The 22,739-nt window shown below is 36.5% G+C and overlaps 1 protein-coding gene across 6 annotated transcripts in view; it reads right to left on the bottom strand.

Annotated features, from left to right (window-relative positions):
- Nucleotides 1–2,475: 2,475 nt before the first annotated feature.
- Nucleotides 2,476–22,739, bottom strand: part of CLCN3 (Cl-/H+ antiporter 3) — a 75,495-nt gene continuing 55,231 nt past the window's right edge. For 3 of the 6 annotated variants that reach the window (XM_074338309.2, XM_074338308.2, XM_074338310.2), the window contains 4 exons: nucleotides 20,756–21,154; nucleotides 11,882–12,098; nucleotides 7,136–7,211; nucleotides 5,137–5,440 (listed from right to left, as the gene is read on the bottom strand). In XM_074338309.2, the coding sequence (XP_074194410.1) occupies nucleotides 5,282–5,440; nucleotides 7,136–7,211; nucleotides 11,882–12,098; nucleotides 20,756–21,154 (851 nt within the window). In that variant the 3' untranslated portion in view covers nucleotides 5,137–5,281. Of the gene's footprint in view, nucleotides 5,441–7,135; nucleotides 7,212–11,881; nucleotides 12,099–20,755; nucleotides 21,155–22,739 lie in introns of all 6 variants that reach the window. The other 3 variants (XM_074338311.2, XM_074338312.2, XM_074338313.2) reach the window with 1 other exon arrangement.

Below are 22,739 nucleotides of genomic sequence, written 5' to 3'. Positions count from 1 at the left end.
TTGTAGAAGACTGACTTGACGTACCCAAGAACTTTTGTTGAATAGTCAGTCTCCAACGTTACTGTCAGCTGTGCCTTCAAGCAGATTTGAGATACTTAATCTTTTTGATAAAAGGTTCCTTTTAATAGATTATTAAAAGGAAACACTTCCGGTGAGAACTTGTGAGTGGCATGCCTCATCTCCACAGTTGCACTGTAAGCTTTTAAGAACCTATGTTTTATGAGTATATGTTGCCCTCAGTAACACAAACCATTGAATATATATAGGTGGTTGGAGAAAAATACAACCAAGGAAGACTGGTCTCATTTTAACCTCAAGTTGGTCGTGCTGCTGCCCATCAACCCTACTTTTACATTTTTCCTCAAACATGGCAATACTTCCCCCTGCATCCTCAGTTAATTTCAGTGAGAAGAGCAATCAAAATAACTTCCACAAGATCTCACCGCTCTACTACGTGCGCATTCCTGTTCCTACGAATGTTGCTTACTGTCCCACTCAGTGCCCGAGATGTGCCATCCTGATAGCTAGTCAAGGACCTCTCTGTCTCTCTCGGATCATCAGTCTTCCCTCTCAAACATTCCCATCAACAAAAGCTATCATATCCTGCACCGTAAAACAAAATACCCTTTATCACACATCCCTTTTCTGAAAAACAGGAAGAACTATAATAGCTGCCTCCATCTGAAACTCCCCAAGTTACCAGTTATCTCCACACTGGACCATTTTCAGTCCTTCGTCTGTCTATCAGCGACACCTGACAGTTGCTCCTTCAAACTATTCCTCACTTGGCTGAGGGCAATACTCCTCTCTTAATGGCACACCGCTCCCCACCCTGCCTCACTGGCTGCTCCCTCTTTTGCGTGCTCATCTCAAATCTAAGCATACTGAGCATCAATTTTCAGTCCTTTTCCGTCCACTTAATCTCTCGGTGCTCTCATCCTGTCCCAGCGTGATACCTCCCCCAGTTTTCACATCTCTCAGGCTGGGCTCTGCGAGTTTCTCCTGAATGCGAGTCTCATGTACAGCTGCCTCCTTGCCATCCCTCCTGACTGGGAAGTCTAAAAAGCATTTACAACGTCCTGTTTAAAAGCAAAATTCCTCTGTACACATCCCCAAATCTATTCTTCCTGAAGTCTTTTCCAATTCAATCTGTGGCCATTCCTTTGTTCTGTAGTCAGGCCAAAAACCTTGGAGGCATCCTTTTTCCTCTCTTATTCAATCCATGAGGAAATCCTGTCTGCTCCACCTTCAAAACGTCTCGAGTCCAACCACTTCAACCACCTCCACCAGTTACGTCAGATGCAAACTTCTATCATATCTTACCTTGATTGTTCCAAGAGCCTTCTAACTGGTCTTCCCGTTTCCACCCCTGCCCCCTTGTAGTCTATTCCCGACAAAGCTGCCCGAGAGATCATGCTAAGTCAGGTCGTCACTTTCTGCCTCACTGGCTTCCTCTTTTATTCGGAATACAAGCCAAATTCTTACATCCCCAACCTCTTTCCTCATTTTATGCCCTTTCCCCTGCAGCCACAGTGACCTAATTGGTGTTCCTGTACCTGTCAGGTGTATCCTACACCTGTATTATTATGTTTGCCTATATTATTTCCTCTTCCTGGAACATTCTGCTCTCAGGGAACTGCATGATTCCCTCACTTTCCTTAGGTTTCTGCTCCAATGTCACCTCGTCTCTGAAGCTTTCCTTGATCACCGTCTATAAAAATAGCATCCTCCCCAATACTTTTCTCGCTAAGAATTTTTGTATGATTTATGTATACCTCTAACAATGTGCGGCACATAGGAATCACTTTTTAAAATTTGCTGAACTAATTAATTTGTGATATTTATCACCATCTGACATATTATGTATCTGTCTCTTTCCCTACTGGCATGTAAGCTTCAAGAATATAGAATAATGCCCAGCATACAGTAAGTGCTCAATAAATACTTAGTAAATGATCAAATGAAATGAATGAGAAAAGATCTATCCTGGTATTTCTAGTAAAGTGTTTTCACTAAAAATTTAATATTAGAAGATTACTGAAAAATCTTTCAGCAATTCAAATGTTACCACCCACCTCCTTTTAGGCAGTTCTGTTAGCAAATTTCCAAGGTAAAATTAAAAAAAACAAAAAACAAAAAACGTGATTGTTCACGTGTTTTCTCTTCATGCAAATAACATGTTTCTTTAAAAAAAAAAAAAAGTTTTTGGAAGCAAACCTGCATTCTTCACTGACAAGTGGAGACTCTATACTATGGCTAGTTGTATGTATATCCTGCTGTTTAATCCAACATCAAGTCTTCTGTTGTTCCTTGCTTGCAAAGTACAGAAATGGCTTTGTCACCTGAGAGAAGCTTTATATATATATATATATTATCACCCTGAGGCTGCATGTACCGGGGGTATTGGCCTACCCTGCACAGAGCAGCAGTAAAAGTGGGAAGACTGTTACAGATATAATTAAAGGCCAAACCATGCATTGTCATATAGATTTTAATAGATATTCTGATTAACTCATCACAGTAATCATTTTTACTGTAATGATATGCAGCTTTACTACACTAGTATAAATAAAAACAGATAAATACAGCTCTAGGCAACATCACAGATTAACAAACTAAGCATTCTTCATGAATCAAAACTGAAAAAAACAATTATTGATAAGAGATGCTGACACCCTTGCCCATTCCCATCATGCCTTCTCAAAAAGAGTACTCAAGTAAGGTGCTCCACTTATTATATTGGTAAATTAATTTTCCAGTTCGCCAGGCACATATGTTTCATGGTCTCCACTATTTCACAGTTTGGTTAGGAAGCAGACACACCTCAACGTATCAAAAAGAAAAGTGGAACAGATAATAATACCAAAGAAAACCACTGAGTGCATAAAAATACGGCACTTTTCCTGTTATTTCAGCAGTAAGACACATCAGGGATAGAAATACACCAAGAAGAAAATTAATATCCACCTTGAATATCCACCCTGAAATGTCTGTCTCTGGGGCAGGATGGGCAATGAAAGGAGGACCTGAAATCGAAAAGGAAACATGAAAAATGAGATCAATGTGAAGTTTAATATTATGAATCTATCTGCAAAGAAACCCGTTTCTCTTTGAAGGCTTGTAACTGAGGACAAGCGATTTATTCATTAGCCAGTGCTGAGGAATTCATACTCTAGCAGTGTATTTGTACAACTGAAATATACTTAACACAAGCTGGAGATAAGATATACAGAACCATTATTTAGAAATGATTTCACTGAGTGGCCAAATAAACTTTGAAGGGGCCATTAAGAAAATGTGAAATCTGCAAAAGGGGGAAAGTAACTAGGACAAAATACTAATTTTAGGCAGATAGCAAAACTTAGGATGTTTCATCGTGAAATTCCTAAAATTTTGCTCAACTATCAATTGTCATTCTAATATGGCTTCATGATCTTATAAATCTTTAAGATCCTACAGATCTGTGTGATCTTACAGATCTTACAGACATATTAATAACTATGAAGTGAAGAAACACTTCCAAAACGTAAAAACGGCTCATTGCCAGCTGTGTTTCAGAAAATGTCTGCAAAAATTCATTTTTCTACCAAAAATACATAATCATTGAACACTGAGGCCAGTCCTTCAAGGTAACTGCCTTTGCTAGAATGAAGACCATGATTAAGACAGACATTTCCAAAAACAAAAATCCCAAACCAACCCCAGTACATTTTAAACTTATCCTAAAAAAATGTGTACTATGAAGAGTCAAAATATCATTGAGCACTTAAGGATATGACACACCCAAAGATTTCAAAGGTTAGGTTCAGATTAAAATTTTACCTGCTACCTTTGCAATTTTACTGTTTTCATTTGATTTTTAAAAAAAGGTTAACACTGTTTAACTTTTGTTTTTAATCTGCAAAGTGATTTGTAGTGTTTCAACTTTCCGGTTAATGAGTCAAAATGGACAGGTCAGAAGACATAATCCAGGGGATGGCAGTGAAAGATCAGAAACAGGTTTATGGACACATTGGATTAGAGAAATAACCACGACCTCCTTGTTCCTACTGTAAACTTTGTTCGTATCTCCATTATTTTTAAGTCTGAATTAGTCTATAAAAATCACATTAAAAAGGTAAAATTATTTAAGTGAGATATTAACTGATCTGTATTTTATAAACTTTAATCCATAAAAATATAAATAAGAATGGTAGATTTTTAAGAAAAGAAGTATACATTTAGTGCAAGTTATGAATTACATTTCTTCTTCAGTGTCAGCAGTAAAATATACTGGGGAAAAAAACAAAATGACTGATATAATTTCAGGGGAAAGAATTCCAGTGTTTAAACATGCAATTAATACCAGGTACAGCTAAACAGAATACTTCCTTCTCTTGACTGTCAAAGCATCAGCATTGTGTTTCCTTATGCTGAACAGTACTTGTATATCATAGTAGTTTTAGAAATAGAAAATATGCATAAGACAAGGTAACATTATCCATAAAGTCTGAGAGGAAAAAAAGAAACAAAAAGAAAACTCTGTTTATCCTTATGAGTCAAGTTTCATTGTTGAGTCTGATGCACAGAGCACACACACTTCATTCGAGACTTTACCTGTTTGCTCAGCCTGTGTGCTGCTCACAGCGTTTAGTGATGGTACAAACTACATGGTTAATGGCACAAGAAACACTCCCTTCTTGTAATGAAACCTCAGTAAAATCACAGTACATCTCAATATGAGAAAGGACTGCTTCAACAGGGTACACCAATTTAAAGAGGCTTTGTTACAGAGAGAGAGAGGGAGAGAGAAAAAAAAGCTCTTCTGGAATGTAGAAAGGTAATGTTTAACTATACAATTCATGAATTAAACAGAACAGTTTTGATTTAAAAAAGGGCAAGACTTGCAGTCTTAGAGATGGCTCAATTCAAAGTAATCCCTCCAGAAACAGGGACCGATAACGCGTCTTGGCGATGCTGGAGCCGCAGGCCAGGTGCTCCGGGCCCTCTCCTCTGAGGCTCAGGCCTGCACTATCACGCGCGTCCATCCATCCGTCTGTCCATCTGCATCTGTCTGTCGGCGGCTGAACACATCCAGTGCAGAACAGCAGGAGCTGACTGGCTGCTCTCAGTCAGAGGAGGAAAGAGCGCCCTCATCTTCTTCTCTCTCCGTTCCCCCCTCCAACAACTCCGTTCCACCAGCATTATTTGCAAACCATGTTGCAAAAACCTGGCTTTTGTATTTTTTTCTTTTTCTTTTTTTTTTTTTAAAGGAGAAAAATAAGTAGACGACTCCCTCGGGTTACAGAGTTGTGCTATTCAACAAACGAACTTCCTCTTCTGCCTCCTCTCTCTCCTCATCTACGGGACTCAGTTGAACATTACGGAAGCGGGGTCTTGGTTTGCCGTCTGGGCCATATGACGGAGGATATCTTTTTTTGTTATAATGCCAAGGAGGCGCCTAAAAGGCATAAACAGAAGACTGCTATTAAAATAAAAGGGAAAAGAAAAAGCAAAGCTAAATTTATAGCTAAATCCTTTTTGTTGACAGGAATAGAGCAAAGCAAGCTGCCTGATTTTGAATTTTCAAAAAATACTTTATTGGTAAAGATAATTAAATTATCCAGCAACCATCTTTTGATATAAAAAGTATTGTGGTCACTAATAGTACGATGCCCTTTCCACTGAGACTCTCACTGAAGTAGAGCTATTTTAATTAATGTATGCCAACAAAAAAGTAACACAAAAGTGGGAGCATGTATGAACAAGAAATGATACAGATCCCATTTGAGAACGAAAATTCATTCCCATCACATCAAGAAAGCAGTAAAAGGTCTGATGACGAAATCCCATAAATATTCCACTTTTTTTAAAACCAAAATTAAATTAAAAAAAAATAATTTAGGGATTGCCCAGTTGTATGCAGAATCTTCATGAAAGCACATACAATTGAGATAAAACGGTCAACACAGAGCTTCAATCCCCAACTACAGAACCCCAAGAATAAACTGTAAGACAGCCCAAGTTTCTAATATACTCATCAATGTTTTCCTTTTTTGATTTTAGCCAAAAAAGTTAAGATACAGTGCTTTTATGAAAGTCTTAGTTGTTAATGCTTACATTAAAAGACAGATGGAAAATCAAGCAGCAGTCCTAAAAGGACTATTACAGGTGAAGCACAAAGCAGAATGGATGAGTAGCTCCTTAGTATTCTGGTTAGTAGTTTGTTTGTTTTTTTTAAAAAGGATGCATGAAACACTTGTGAAATATTAGCATACAACAGGAATACATAATCAGTTGTGTACCAAACAAACGGGACATATTTTATATAGGTATGACAACTGCAGGGCAAAATGATTTCAGGCATTAATTGCTAGAGCCAGACGATTTTTAGGTTATAAGGTAAGATCATTCAAAATGTATCTTTAGTCATGAAACCGCTAGGACATAAAGCCAGTTAAAACAAATGCATCTGATCCTAAAAGCTGCTTACAGCATTCTACAAGCATCATACAAAAGGGGCAGACACATATTCTAGGTACAATTCACTAATGAAATGGCAGGACACACATTTATGGACTTTGAAAGTATGCAGGGTATAGCAGAAAAAGAACTAATGCTATGATCACATATATATGTACACATTATGCTCTAGTGTGCCCACAAAAAAAATCCATTGAACTGTTAGCAAGTCTAACATTGGTAAGCTCAGTTAAAATCATTGATGAGCTTAGATTTACCACATGATTAGGAAACATTAAAAAAAAGGGCGAGTTTGGGGTGACAGGGTAGACATTTTTTAACCAGCCAGATGTCTTCTGAGACCGGTGTAATCACTAAAGTAGACAGATTCATTGCGTTTACTTCAAAAATGTCCAATATTTACTCATTCAACTACCAAACCCTTCACAGTTCTTACACTGCAACTAATGATTCTGATGAGAAATGTTAACTTCTGCTTGCTTCCTATGAATGCTGATTTACACGCGTCTAAATTTCTCTTACAGGCATATTATGAGATATAAACGTTATTGGCAGCATGTAGGATTTTGTTGTTTAGCAGGTTATCTGGGAAAGTGAGAACTGAACAGTTCACAAGTTTCATGCTTCCTGACTGCTAAGATATCTAAGGAGGAGATCTGATATATCTAATCACCAAGGGTTCGACGTGCTGCTTTAGTTGCTCGAGATGCTCTAATATGTTCTTCTTTGTGATGATCCCCAAGACAATCCTGAAACAGATCATGTTATGCTAATAACTGTGAGAACTTAAATTAAAAGAGGTTCCAATAATAACAAAGAATGAGAGAAAAAAAATAAAGTAAAAACATGAACTGTAAGAATGCTTTCAACAAACTTCTGAAAAATCAAAACAAAAAAGATTCGAAATCCCAGGTCCCATTTGGATAAATTCTATTGACTTTCAAAAGTAATACTATTTTAAAACATTGGTGGGTTGTTTTCCTTTTTAAATTAAAAGTCAAAATTAAAAAAAGTTCGCAATGAAGATGACTACAAAAGAACCAAAAAAAATGTTAATACACAACTATACAATTCTGAAATTCAGTTTCATTTTCACTGTTCCTTCCTTTGAGAAAAATATTTTTCTACTATCTGAAGTGTCACAAACGCAGCAGCGATTATTTGGATCTGCCTCAGCAGTGAAAAGGTCGGAGAATGCTTAGCCTGCATTGCCTATGAAAAGATTTAAGAAATCCCTTGGATTTTACTATTATTTGGAATTAAAATTAAAGGCAACGTGCACTAAATAAAAATGCCAACCAACACAATCACCCCCTAATTTTCAGGACCTGCCGAATGCTACTTCTTCAAATAATCTAATGAGATGTAGTTATGATTAGGGATCGACATGACTTTCACTTTATGCATGTGTTTCTAAATAATGATTGCTTCTCAGTTAACATATTATTATAACATCAAGCAAAATAATGGACATAAATTCTCAGAAGGGTAACTGAAAATAATTAAACTTTTAATTATTAAAAGAAAATTATGGTTACTGGTTTTATAATGGAAGCCAATGAATTTAACTACAATATATGGCAACACAGACAGTGAATGTCAAAAACCTTAAAAAACTTGCATCTTTAGAAATGATGGAAGCCCATCCAGAATGCCCTTCTGGGTCAGAACATTTCCCTGGTGATCAAGTAAAGTCAGCTTTCCTGTTAAACTGCCTTTGAACATTTTGACTTCTTTGAAGAAGAATGTCACCGGGGACTTCACTTAGTCATAGTCTGGTCCTACAGATACCAGTATGTCAGTTATAAAACAGTTCCTTAGGGTGATGCCTGGGTGAGAGGTGGGTAAGCAGGGAGGGTAGGGAATGGGAAACACATAAACAAGTTCCCTGCTAATGTTTCTCATTCTTTTTTGAAAGTAATGTACTGATCATTAAGAACAAAGATAAACTGAAAAGTTCTCAGAGCATGGGAGCAAGTGCCCCCTCCAAAAGTCTCCAACACAGCACTATATACTGTTGTTTCCCCAAAAATAAGACCTAACCGGAAAATAAGCTCTAGCATGATTTTTCAGGATGACATCCCCTGAACATAAGCCCTAATAAGTCTTTTGGAGAAAACCTTAATATAAGACCTGGTCTTATTTTGGGGGAAACACGGTAAAATAAGCACTCGATCACTCAATAAGTGTTCTCTGACTAAATGTTTGAGGTCAGATCAACAGCAACAACAAACTCATCAATTCACACTTGAATTTATAGTTGGAGTCAGGAAATGTCAAAATCTTGGCAATTAAAATAATTCCAGTCTAATTCTTACTCATTCTCTTCTATCCAATTATACACAATGATTAATTTCAGTTAATATATTACTAAGCTCTGCCAAATCACAAGGTACACAATGAGAAGTTATAATTTTTTTAAGGACCAAAGGGCAAATATAGTGATTTGCAAGCTAATGTTTATATGTACAAAGTGATAGCCCTAAAAAAGAGGAAATAAATATATTTCCTCTCTTTAGTTAACAGAGAAGAATGATTTGAGAATAGTAAGGCCAGGTTCAGTGCTGCTTTGTTAATTTCAGGAAGTGCAAGGAAAATCAATACGAAATGTGACTGATGTAAATAATAATTTACTGTTTCCTTGTGGGCTAACAAACAATGATGTAAGAGTTAACAGAGCATAACCCAACATTTCCCCAAATCTATGTTCCAAGAAACACCAGTCCTAAGAATACTGACTGACCCTTTCTTCCATCAAAAAAAAAAGGCTCCTGAGAATCAAATAATATCAACATTTTATAAGTTCTGAGAAGTTCCACAGTAAAGAAACCTCAACTGCATTTAATCCCATACTTTCCTAATTTATATGATCACAAAACTCTTTTTGAGCAATGCCTATTAACATCCTGCTAGTCCCATCAAGACTAAAACATTCTGATAAATTCTGCTAATTAAAATAATGTGGGACATCTATAACTGACATCTTTAAAACTTCATCTAATAATTGTCACCCCAATAAACTTTAATTAAAAATAAAAACTTATAGACACACTTCCCCCTCATCTTTCTGTTCTCATTTTCTCCTTGCATCCAAGGTAATACTAAATTTGTTATATCTCTTCCCCCAAATAGTTATTTTCCACCTCCAAGGACCCAGCATAAACTAAAATATTAGCAATTGTCCAGAACTTCATACTCTACACTAAAAACTTGAAGATATGATTTCTTTTCTGGGCTTAAATCATTTAACTGTAAGTGACAATAAAACACTCTACTTCCTTACACAGTTCAAAGAAAATGTTGTAATAGCCACCACCCCAATTGATCTGTTCTCTTTCTATATCTACCTATTTTCCTTATAGGACAGAAATAAGGAAAATATAATCAAGGCAATCAAACATGTTGCTATAGAAAACACCACCCCCTACTCCAAGTTTTCTTATAAATAGGCAGCATCAGGTAAGATTTTAATTAACTATCCTCCCTCTCCTGCCCCACACTTCATTATTTTTAATTTCTCTTAAATGTTTTTCTTTCCACTATCTGTGCTGCAGAAAACCTGGGAATTAATCAGCAAAGTGAAATATGGTCATTAACCCATATAGCTTTGTGATCATAGTTAATTATGACTAGAATGACATTTATATTTGGTAGTACATGAAAGGATAAACCATGCCAGGCACAGAGAACAACTCAAAGCAAGTAAAAGTTTATAACAACTCAGCTGCTTAGCTTCCAGCTGGGCCATTTATAATTAAAAGGGCCCAAGAACCAGTATAAAGCTTTATGATAAGTTACTCCATTTAACATGGACTTACTAAGTTTTTAAATAGTGAAGTGTGGTACACCATTATTTTTTCAATTAAACAGTAAACTAAAGAAAATCGTTATTTCACTACATAATCTCCAATCAATATCTGTGATATTTAATAACTCCAAACTTTCTGACCTTAATTGAGAGCTTTATCACTTAAATTATTTATTTCATATTACCTAGAGTTATGTAACTGGTTAGCACAGTGAAAGCAGTAAACGTAGGTCTAATTCTCTAGCTTTATATGTCTATTCCTAACCCAATACAGTCTAAATATGTTGTCTAAGAAAACAGTAGTAGTTTAGGAAATCACAAAGAAAGACATACTTGTATTCTATTAGTCAATTACAGGTAAAACAGTAGCAAGATGTTGGGTTTTAAAGTTGGAAATGTATTTGATTCCCTGATCTGTGACTTGCTAACCTCGTTAACTAGGCAAATTACTAAACCTCTTTGAGCTCAATTACTACATCTGTAAAGTCTGGATACTGCCACCTACCCTGCAGGGCTGAGAAACTGAATGAGAAATGTGAAGGTGTTCAACAAACACATTTCCTGCCTTTTTGTTCTTTCTTCCTCCTTTCTCACGAGGGGGTCATGTGTTTTGTACAAAATGTTGTTTTTAAAAAACCTGCTGATGCTCTTAAGTATTTAGTGTTTCAACCAGCTTCACACTGTGCTTGCAGTTTATTCATAATCCAAGAACACCCTCTGTTTCTCATTTCTAGCCTTTCTGTGATCAGCCTTTAGGTAAAACAACATTCTTTAGTATTTCAACTAGGAACAGTAACATAATGGAAAAAAGGAGACGAGAGAGAGAAAACGGGTGAGGAGACAGATCCCAGGTCCAGGAACAGAGCGGAGCAGACAATGGAGGAGGATGTTTGCCAAAGCATACTGTGTATCGTGTCCCCACAGAACCTGTGACAGCCAAACAAAACTTCCCTATATTCCTATCCTGGGGAAACACTGGCGGTTTATGTGTAAAGGGCAGACTAATCAATTAATCAATTTATACATGTTAAATACAAGGGTATTCATTTGTCATTAGCAGTTTATGTAAAAGACTTGTGGCTGGAGAAAATAGAAAAGAGGAAACAAAGCATTTGCTAAAGGAGGTTTTTAGCTAATTTACCAATTTAATTATATGTTATTGCCCTCGTTACATGATAAATCGATTAATGGCTGAAATAGTAATAGCAAAATATCTGGATGTACGAGAAAGACATATTCTAAAAATGAATGACTTACAAAAAGAAAAGTTTTTGCAGTATCCGCACAGCTTACGTCTACTGCTCTTCTAAGAGAGGACGTACTCCAAGTGCTGAGTGGATGTGGGAGATGATGCAGCACTTCTTGCCAACTCTGAAGTGTTCCTGACAAATGTGTCTGAATTTTGGCAAAGATCTGGGAGGTGACACCTTTGTCCCTCTTTGGTAAGTGTGACGCCGAGGGCCGGAATGTGTATTTATTATAACCATATGAAAGGCTGACTTTCCCTCCTGAGAGCGGATTATTACACTCTCCCCTAATAACTGCCTACGAGTTCCACTAAATAGGATAAAACGTTCTGGTAAGTGAACTGTGTTCTTTGAGCAGACTTACCCATTGTGAGTGACGAGGCACTGCCTCAGGCCCAGCTTCCGGAAAATATCCACCACGATCTCCATCGGGGTGTGATCGGTCACTGTGAAAGGGCTCATGTCAAGAATACTCCGCAGCTTCAAGGGCCGAGGGCTTTCTGCGGGAAGAGACGGGGTGTGCTGTGCAAAACACACACGGGAACTGCCCACGATCCCTTCTTGCTTTTTTCTGGCACTTTCTGCAAAGAGAGAGAGGAGACCAAAAATTAAAAACGGATAGCTTTTGTTTTCAAGGCAACCTTCCTATTCGGAGACTAAAAAAATAAATAAATGTAGCCCATGACTTGCAGTCCATTCATTCCCCCCGCCTCATCTTCTTAATCAAGAAAGGAATCGACTGGAAAGTCATTTAATAAGTTCTTCTATTTGGCAGCATTAGAATCCACTGGCAACAAATGATTTCATGTAAATACATTATTTTTGGTCTAATTACATCACAGAACAATTTACTGAGGCTGACGTTGTTTTCTAACTTTGAGCGATAAGGAAGCATGTCTGGAAATGGGATTTTCAAACCTGCACACATGGAATCCATCATCGTATAACTCCTGCCTGTCCTGTGACTTATCCTGCTTTAGAGGAGGGACTAAGAAGAGTTTTACCCTCCGACTATGCTCTACGTTGTATACTCCACCCCTGTGAATCAGCTACCTCTTGCTCTGTTCTAATATTAAAGTTTAATTTTCTAGTTGAGTCATAAGCACTAATAGGTGGGTTGCAAGTACAATTACACCCAAAATGGACACAGACTGACTTTTGAGGTTTTCTTTGTAAATGCTGTGTGTGCTTTCCACTGAGCTCTGCCGCCCATGCTCTGCCCTGCCTCCTATCTCCACTCCCACAGTTGAAAGTGCTAGGTAAGAAGTGACAAAGATGCAGAAAACGGCAGGGGAAGAATAGAGACCACAGAAACAAGAAGGAAACCCATTAGATGGAGAAAATACAAAAACAAAATAAAATAGTCAGCTTTGTTTCTATTTTTAGTATGTATTCAAAACTGTGTGTACAAATATGGAATTTGTTATATTGAGCATATTTTGAACATGAATTTTGCTATCAAAATATTTAGGCCAAAATAATAAGCTTCAGTCCTAAGCTAAGAAGCAGATAAACATACAGCTCATAAACACATATTGCAATGCTTTTTAACTCCTGACCACTAAAGCCTTATTTAACTGTGTTGTAACACATTCAAGTAGGAAGGCACGAAGTGAAGTTCTAATGTTAGAACTTACTAAAACACCTTAAAAGCATGACAAAAGCACAGGAAAAAAGGAAGTCCACTAGCAAATAACATATATGATATTTGAAAAATGCTTGCTAGGTTGCTTTTAGCCCATAGAAGCATCTAGCTAATGAATGGTGGCGTGTAAGTACTGTTAGCATGTATAACAGATGTTCTGAGTTAAAACTAACTCCGATCATCAATCTTAAACACCTTAAAATACACGTCATAGCATCAATGAAAACATGCTGAGACTTTAAGCACTTACTAATAAAACAACTTCAGAAAAGTTCAGAAAAATGTTAATAAACCTAATTTATTATTTATTAGAACGTTCACTTGTTATACACCCAGCTTCTCTGACTTAAATTTGTCATTTTAAGACGATCACCTTTATATGAATACATAACTATTTTAACAAGCATCATTTATTAAGTGCAAGAAGGACATCTGGTAGGTTTTGTGTTTGTTTTTTTGTGAAAAAAATTTTTGAATGTCATTCAAAGGCCTTTGAAGCAGAAAACATCATCATAGTTTTCATTTTCTGATTAAGATTTTTTTTTTTTAAAGTGAACATGCAGACACAAGAGTTACACTTTCAGAGAATGGTTCTTTTCTAACATAAAATTTCCTAAAGTAAATATGAATTTTACCTCAGATCCTTAATATGATATCATCTGTCTTTTTTTCCCTCCTAAATTTTTATGTTTTATCTTTCCTGTTTGCGTTAATATACTCTCAAGGGCTTAACTTCTCAAAACTCATCACAAAAGGTACAAAAGGTGTCCTCTTCATTTTTGACTGTGTGGAAGAAACCTGGTGGTGACAGATTCCAAAAACATTCCCCAGGGATCTAGAACACTTTCACTTGTATTAATTTTACATTATTTTGTACACCTGAAACTAAAAAAAAATCCTAGTCTTCATGTACTTCTGATGATAGGTTAGTAAAACGGTACTTTACTCATATAATTAGACAAAATGGGTTTCATGAAATTCATACCTCTGTAAATATAAGTACATTTAATTTTTTGATCTTAAGCATGCTTCCAAAGACTTGTATAAATAAAATTTACATAAATTTAAAAGTCTCCCTGTAAAACTCACAGCTTCTATTACATAAATAGAAATGAACAGGTGTACTTTTACACCTTAAGGTGGAAAATAAAAAAGAAGATTCAATTCACACTATAAATATAATAGGAAATACGCCTGATTTTAAGCAAATCTATAAAACACTCAGCCTCACTTTTTTACATCCTGACACAAAAAATGCAGGATGAAATGTCTTTCCATTTAGACTACACCTTAACATAGTAAACTGTGATTCACTGCTGGTGGGAATATAAGGCACAACCACCACTTAGTGCAATTTGACGATATCTTACAAAATTATAAGTGTGCCTACTTTCCGATCCAACGATTCTACTTCTTGTAATTTTCGTACATTTTTCCATTAGCAAAACATCAAATATACAAGGTTATCAAATAAATGAGGCAACAGTTTTTATAATAGCAAAAGATTGGAAACATCTTAAATGTCCATTAATGGAAATTGATTTAAAAAAAATCATTATGTATCCCATAGTATATCTACTTGATGGGATACTATGTAGCTGTGAAAATATAGAATGAGGAAACTACACACTGATTTGGGAAGATACCCAAGTAGAAAACAAAAAAAGTGGAGAGCATGACACTATTTGTTTAAAAAGAGGCAACCACACACATACATACTATCAGCATAGAGTATCTATAAAATACATAAGAAACCAAGAAGACGGCTACCTACAGAGAGTTAAACTGCTGTCTATGGGGTTGGTCATAGGTGAGAGAGATTTTTCATTGTATACTTCTTAATCTTCTTGAATTTGAATTACGTGAATGCACTGCAGAATTTATAAATTAACTGGGGGGAAGCTGTTCGTTTAAAATCTTGAGTTTTTCCCATCCCTGGATACAGCATATAGCTCATCACTTATGCAAGCATTCTTTTGTCCTTTAATATTGTATATATTATACATATACAGAAAACCTAGTACACAGGTCTATTTTTCCCATTTAAAAACTTACACTTAACAAAAACACGTAGGTAAATATTTCAGGTATGTTCAAAAAGCCATCATGTGACTAACATTACTGATGACATAACTTGCTATCTCACACATCTAAAGTATCCCTGTTCCCTTATATCTGTATTGACATTATCTGCTGACCCAATATTTAATTCTTAACTTTACCATTTCCTTCATCTTTTAAAAACCTGGTCTTCTTCCTTTAAATTTCTCTGTAAATTCTAAAATTCTGATCGTTTTCTTTTCTTCACCTGGCTACCATTAAAACCTAAAGAATGGTATGGAAACAACAGCCTTAAATGACACATTGGACCACTTGGATTTAATCGGTATTTTCAGAGCATTTCACCCCAAAGCTGCAGAATACATGTTCTTCTCAAGCGCACATGGAACATTTTCCAAGATAGAGCATATGTTAGGCCACAAAACAAGTCTTCATAAATTTAAGAAAACTGAAATCATACCAATTGTCTTCTCTGACGACAGTGCTATGAAATTAGAAATGAACTACAGGAAAAAAACTGGAAGACACACCAATTCATGGAGGCTGAATAACATGTTACTAAATAATGAATGGGTCAACCAGGAGATCAAGGAAGAAATCAAAAGATATCTCAAGACAAACGAAAATGAAAACACGATGACCCAAAATCTATGGGATGCCGCGAAAGCATTCCTAAGAGGGAAATTCATAACATTGCAAGCCTGCCTAAAGAAACTAGAAACATCACTAATCAACAGTTTATCTTCACACTTAAGGGATGTGGAAAAAGAACAGCAAAATAAGCCCAAAGGGAGTACAGGGAAGGAGATAATAAAGATCAGAGCAGAAATAAATGAAATAGAAACCAGAAAAACAATACAAAAGATCAATGAATCCAAGAGTTAGTTCTTAGAGAAGACAAACAAAATTGACAAACCTTTAGCCAGACTCATTAAAAAAAAGAGAGGACCCAAATTAATAAAATCAGAAATGAAAGAGAAGTGACAACAGACACCGCAGAAATATAAAAAATTTTAAGACATTACTATGAGCATATGCCAACAAATTTGACAATCTGGAAGAAATGGACAATTTTCTAGAGGCGTGCAACCTTCCAACGCTAACTCAAGAAGAAACAGAAAACCTGAATAGACTGATCACCACCAGGGAAATTGAATCAGTAATCAACAATCTCCCAACAAACAAAAGCCCTGGACCAGATGGCTTTACAGGTGAATTTTACAAAACGTTCAAAAAAGAATTATCACCTATTATCCTCAAGCTCTTCCAAAAAAATCCAGAAAGATGAAGGCTCCCAAACACTCTTTACGAAGTCACTATCACCCTGATCCCAAAATCAGACAAAGACACCACAAAAAAAGAAAACTACAGGCCGATATCTCTAATGAATATAGATGCAAAAATCCTCAACAAAATATTAGCGAACAGAATTCAGCAATACATTAAAAAGATCATACACCATGATCAAGTGGGATTCATCACTGGTATGCAAGGTGGTTCAACATCCGCAAATCAATTAATGTGACACACCACATTAACAAAATGAAAAATAAAAATCACACAATCATATCAATAGATGCAGAAAAAGCATTTGATAAAATCCAGCAGCCATTTATGATAAAAACCCTTAAGAAAGTGGGAATAGAGGGATCATATCTCAACATAATAAAGGCCATATATGATAAACCCACAGCTAACATCATACTCAATGGGGAAAAGGTAAAACCATTCCCCTTAAGATCAGGAACAAGGCAAGGTTGCCCACTTTCTCCACTTCTATTCAACATAGTGCTGGAAGTTCTAGCCACAGCAATCAGACAAGAAAAAGAAATAAAAGGCATCCAGTAAGGAGGAAGTAAAACTGTCATTATATGCAGACGACATGATACTATATATGGAGAACCCTAAAGACTCCACCAAGAAACTATTAGAGCTGATAGATGAATTTAGTAAAGTAGCAGGATACAAAATTAATATTCAGAAATCAGTTGCATTTGTATATACCAATAATAAAACATCAGAAGGAGAAATTAAAAAACAATCCCATTTACAATTGCTCCAAAAACTATAAAATACCTGGGAATAAACTTAACCAAAGAAGTAAAAGATCTGTACTCAGAAAATTATAAGACACTGAAGAAGGAAATGAAAGAAGATACAAATAGATGGAAACACATACCATGTTCATGGATAGGGAGAATTAATATAGTTAAAATGTCCATACTGCCTAAGGCAATATAACATATTCAACGCAATTCCTATCAAACTACCAACGACGTTTTTCACAGAAATTGAACATATAATCATAAAATTTATATGGGACCATAAAAGACCCCGGATAGCCTCAGCAATCTTGAGAAATAAGAACAAAGTGGGAGGTATAACAATACCTGACATCAAATTATACTACAAGGCTACAGTAATCAAAACAGCATGGTACTGGCATAAAAACAGACACATCGATCAATGGAACAGAATAGAGAGTCCAGAAATAAATCCATGCCTATATGGCCATTTAATCTACGACAATGGAAGCAAGAATGTACGGTGGGGTAAAGACAGTCTACTCAATAAATGGGGCTGGAAAACCTGTACAGACACAGGAAAAAAAATGAAGCTGGACCACCGCCTTACACTATACAAAAATAAATTCAAAATGGCTTAAAGACTTAAATGTAAGATCTGAAACCATAAAATTCCTAGAAGAAAATATAGGAAGAAACTTCACAGACATTATGCAGAGTGAGATTTTTACTGATATATCCCCTCGCGCGAGGGAAGAGAAAAAATAAACGTGGGATTACATCAAACTACAAAGTGTTTTCACAGCAAAGGAAACCATCAATAAAACAAAAAGGGATCCTACTGAATGGAAAAAGATATTTGCCAATGATATATCTGATAAGGGGTTAATATCACAAATTTATAAAAAACTCACTCAACTCAACTCCAAAAAAAGAAACAACCCAATTAAAAAATGGGCAGAGGACATTAAGAGACATTTTTCTAAAAAGGACATACAGATGGCAAACAGACATATGAAGAAATGCTCAACTTCACCAACCATCAGAGAAATGCAAATAAAAACCACAATGAGATACCACCTCACCCCAGTCAAAATGGCTATCAATAAATCAACAAACAACAAGTGCTGGCGCGGATGTGGAGCAAAGGGAACACTTGTGCACTGTTGGTGGAATTGCAGATTGGTGCAGCCACTACGGAAAACAGTATGGAGGTATCTCAAAAATCTGAAAATGGAACTACCTTATGATCCAGCAATCCACTCCTAGGTATCTATCTGGAGAAATCCAAAACTCTAATTCAAAAATCTTTATGCACTCCTATGTTTATTGCAGCACTATACACAATAGCCAAGACATGGAAACAACCAAAATGTCCATTGGTAGATGACTAGATTAAGAAACTGTGGTACATTTATACAATGGAGTATTACGCAGCCATAAAGAAGAAAGAAATCTTACCATTTGCACAACTTGGATGGACCTAGAGAACATTATGTTAAGTGAAATAAGTCATATAGAGAAAGAAAAATACCGTATGATCCCACTTATATGTGGAATCTAAAGAAAAGAATAAGTGAATGAACTAATCAGAAACAGTTTTGGAGACATAGAGGAAAAACAGGGTTGTTAGATGGGCGGGGGGGTGGGGATAAGGGGGAAGGTGAAGGGATTAGAAAACAGTCAGTAACCACAAGATGGCCAAGGGGTTTTGAAAATTAATTTGGGGAATGTAATCAATAATGTTGTAAAGGTTTTGTAGGGTATCCGATGGACACGTGTCCCATTTGGGAGACCACCTCAGGGATGACGTAGATGCCTGATCACTGCACTGTACACCTGAAGCTGAACAACAATAAATGCCAACTATAATTTTATATGTATACGTATATATGTATGTATATACTTACAAGAAGCGGAGTACAGCATTAGGAATAGAGACAGTGGAAATGTAATGGCTCTGTGCGATGTCAGAGGGATAGTGGATGGGGGGGGGTTCATACAGTGTGAGGGATATAAATGATAAACGTCTAAGTATTACTTTGTCTTGTGTACCTGAAACTAATAAAAAAACAAAACAAAAAAACCCCTAAAGGATGGGAATCCAAACAATGAAATTCTTCTCTGACTATAGGTGCAGCTATGGTAATTTAGGCTTTGAAGCTACAACACCTGAACAGACCACATACTCTGCCCACTCTGGCAACTACTGTTCTGTTACCTAAAGCAAAACTTGGAATGGTGGGATTGCTAGTCTCTGAAAAAGTCTTCCAGAGCTGTGGCCTTTTCCTAAACGGAACAGGATATTCTCTGTAGGCACTTTTCTTCTTCTCTCTCTCACTGTCATTCTGTTGTTTTTTTGTTTTGTTTTTTCTGCTTTAATAGGTTTTGTAAACTGCGAGTTTCCGGTTTGATTTGGGAAATGCTCCCCATCTCTACTGTCTAATCTTCCCTCTTTAAATGGCACAAGAATTGAAATATTTTACAATCCTTTTGCAATGGCCACAGAGATAAGCAGAAAGGGAGATGACAGGTCACAGGAGTGACCTTTGGAGACAGGCCAAATGCTTGACGTTTTTCAGCTCAAAGAAATGGCTTGATAACAATATCCTCTATCACCTCTGGGGCTGGGGGGAGAGGAATCAGACTGAGCAGAAAAGGATTAGATGCCTCACTGGCATCTTCATCAATACTGGAGGACTATAACATAACGGGAAACATTAATTTTGTAGGAACATAATTGCTTCCTCCTCAGAAAAAGTTTATCTCCAAGAAATAACACAGTATGGCCAATGTCTTTAAACAGTATTTTCAGGAATGTCAGCACAAAATACAACAGGACTTACACACTTTTTCAACCTGACATTTGATCAAAATAAAATCTCAATGATTTTTTCACTTTAAACTAGACACTGCAAGTTAATATTGTAAACCTAAATCCAAAAACTAAAAAAGCAAAATCTTATGAATTTGATATGAAACAGACCGATAAAGATGGGATTTTTCAATCATTTACATTCAAATAAGCCAACTTTATTAAATACAAGAGTATATTTAGCTGGATGCCCCGGCAGTTGCTAAGGCCTTATGTTATATGTTATTAGGAATAGTACCAACTTAACAAGGCTGATCTGAGTGGGAAAAGAAGAATCTGACCCCAATCTCTGATAACAATGCCAAATGAAAAGATACAACTATATTTAGCAGAACAATCCACAGAAGCATAAACTCCTTTCCTAGAAAACATAAGACTTTAAGGGACATAAAATACATGCCTTGACCGCACGAACACAACCAATTAGATGTTATTGCTTTCCTTTCTTCCAGAAATCTATTATACGAAAAGTCGGACAATTAAGTTCGCAAACTTTCCATCGTACACTTACATGGTGCAAAGTCCACAAACTTAATCGTCCAACTGGTATATACCTGTGTCTGTCTCCCTAGATATATAGACACTGATAGATATAGAGATGTTTGCTTGTGTGTGTATTTTTTAAAAAGGTACCTATTGCAATTGTCAGGTCTCTTCTGAGAGCAAATCCCACCAATCTCTGAGATTCTTTTGACATTATAACAGGAAAGCCATTGTAGCTGGTTTCATTAATCATGTTTTCTATATCATCCACCGTCATATTGTCCTGTGTCAGGACAGCTAAGGGAGGATCATTCCTTCGAGGTCTCATGACATCAGCAGCCAGGGTGGTATGAGTGAATTCTTCTTTTGCATCCAAGAAAGGGTATCCATTTAACCGGATGTGCGCCTCATAAATGCCTTCCCTTCCAAAGGCATCTCCCACCCATTTACTGGTCATCACTGCAGCCATAAGGGGAACGATATATTCCAGGCCTCCAGTAAGCTCAAAAACAATAACCACCAGGGAGACAGTCATCCTTGTCACGCCACCTGAAAAAAGGAAGCATCACCAGTCAGGATCCTCAGCAATACATGCTAGTTGAATTTTTGCACTGGGCAGTTGAAAACAACTTGTAAATAGAACTTAGTGAAAACGATTGTCATCAAAAACTAATCTTTGGACAATTATCACTATTTTAATAAGATCTAGAAAAATACCAATCGCCTTTGTTTATGACATACCGTGTTTCCCTGAAAATAAGACCAACTCCTATATTAAGGTTTGCTCCAAAAGACGCATCAGGGCTTATGTTCAGGGGATGTCATCCTGAAAAATCACGCCAGGGCTTATTTTCCGGTTAGGTCTTATTTTCGGGGAAACATGGTGGAAGACCTGTTGCTTCATATAAAAAAAAAAAAAAATCACAGCTGACCAACTAAAACAAGTTTGCCATTTTGATTTACTGCAATAGCAGACATAATTTCACCCTTCTAAACGCTTACGATTAATTATTAGGGAATTTTGGTAAAGCACATCATAGCTATCTTGTTTACTACCAATTTACATATTAAATTCATATGTGGGTAGACTATTAATTTAATACACTTCTCTCTTCTAAATCTTCTCAAGATAAGTAAAATATTTTGCTGTCTTATGACTTAGGTTAGCGGTGTAATATTCCCCAACTTAGAAAACTCATCTACGCATTGACCCGAACCATCATTCTGAACTATCGTCTCTAGGCTGATGCCTCCCCCACATCGTTCCATCTATGGTTGCATTTGTCCCATGACTCCAACCATGCAAGCCTTATCTCATCGTTGTGCTTGTCTCACTGTCCTGTAGAAAGACGTCAGATGATCACTGTCACAGAAAACGCCACACACCTACAACCAAACTGCTCTTCTTCCCCAAAGAGCTCCCCATTCCAGCTTCCCTGACCCCAACACTGGGCACCTCATTCTTCCTGACAACCCAGTTTGTCATCATTCTCAGTTCACCCCTTTACTTTATTCTAACATCTAGACTCTCACCCCGTCCTACTTGATTTGCTCTACAAAATATCTATCCATGGGTCCCGTCCCATGGGGTCCCATGGGAATAGTGAGAGTAAGTGAACTTATTCTCACTATTATCAACTTAGTCCAGACCCTCAAGACTTTGTTCCTTAATTTTAATACCATTTTATCTCACCTCCTTGACTCCAGGCCCCATGACCTTTAATACGTTTTCTAAGCCTCACCACCAGGTTAATCTTTCCTAAGTTAATACTTTCACCATGTTGCTCCTTTGCTCAAAAACCTACCAGGACTCGCCAGTTCATACTATATTAAGCTTAAAACCAACCTCTTTGTTTTTTAACTTAAAAAAACCTACTATGTGTTCCTTGTATACACTATGCCAGACATGTTCTCGTCAGCTTACAAAGGCCTTTTTAAAATTACTTTTTAACTAAGCACTTCTTATTTTATCAGGCATGATGCTAACAGCTTATATACATGTTATTTTATATGATCCCAAAATAAGTGTAGGAGATAAGTAGTTATTATTTCCATTTCAAAGATCAAAAGAAAAAATAAATAAAAGTCAAGGAACTCTTCCAGTCATTTAGCTAAAAATTGTGAAGCCACAACT

This window comes from Rhinolophus sinicus, chromosome 15 (genome assembly GCF_057876585.1).
Source record: "Rhinolophus sinicus isolate RSI-liver-muscle chromosome 15, RSI-T2T, whole genome shotgun sequence".
NCBI classification, from domain to species: domain Eukaryota; kingdom Metazoa; phylum Chordata; class Mammalia; order Chiroptera; family Rhinolophidae; genus Rhinolophus; species Rhinolophus sinicus.
The sequence above is the reverse complement of the archived record's forward strand: the minus strand, read 5'-3'. Positions and strand labels throughout refer to the sequence as shown.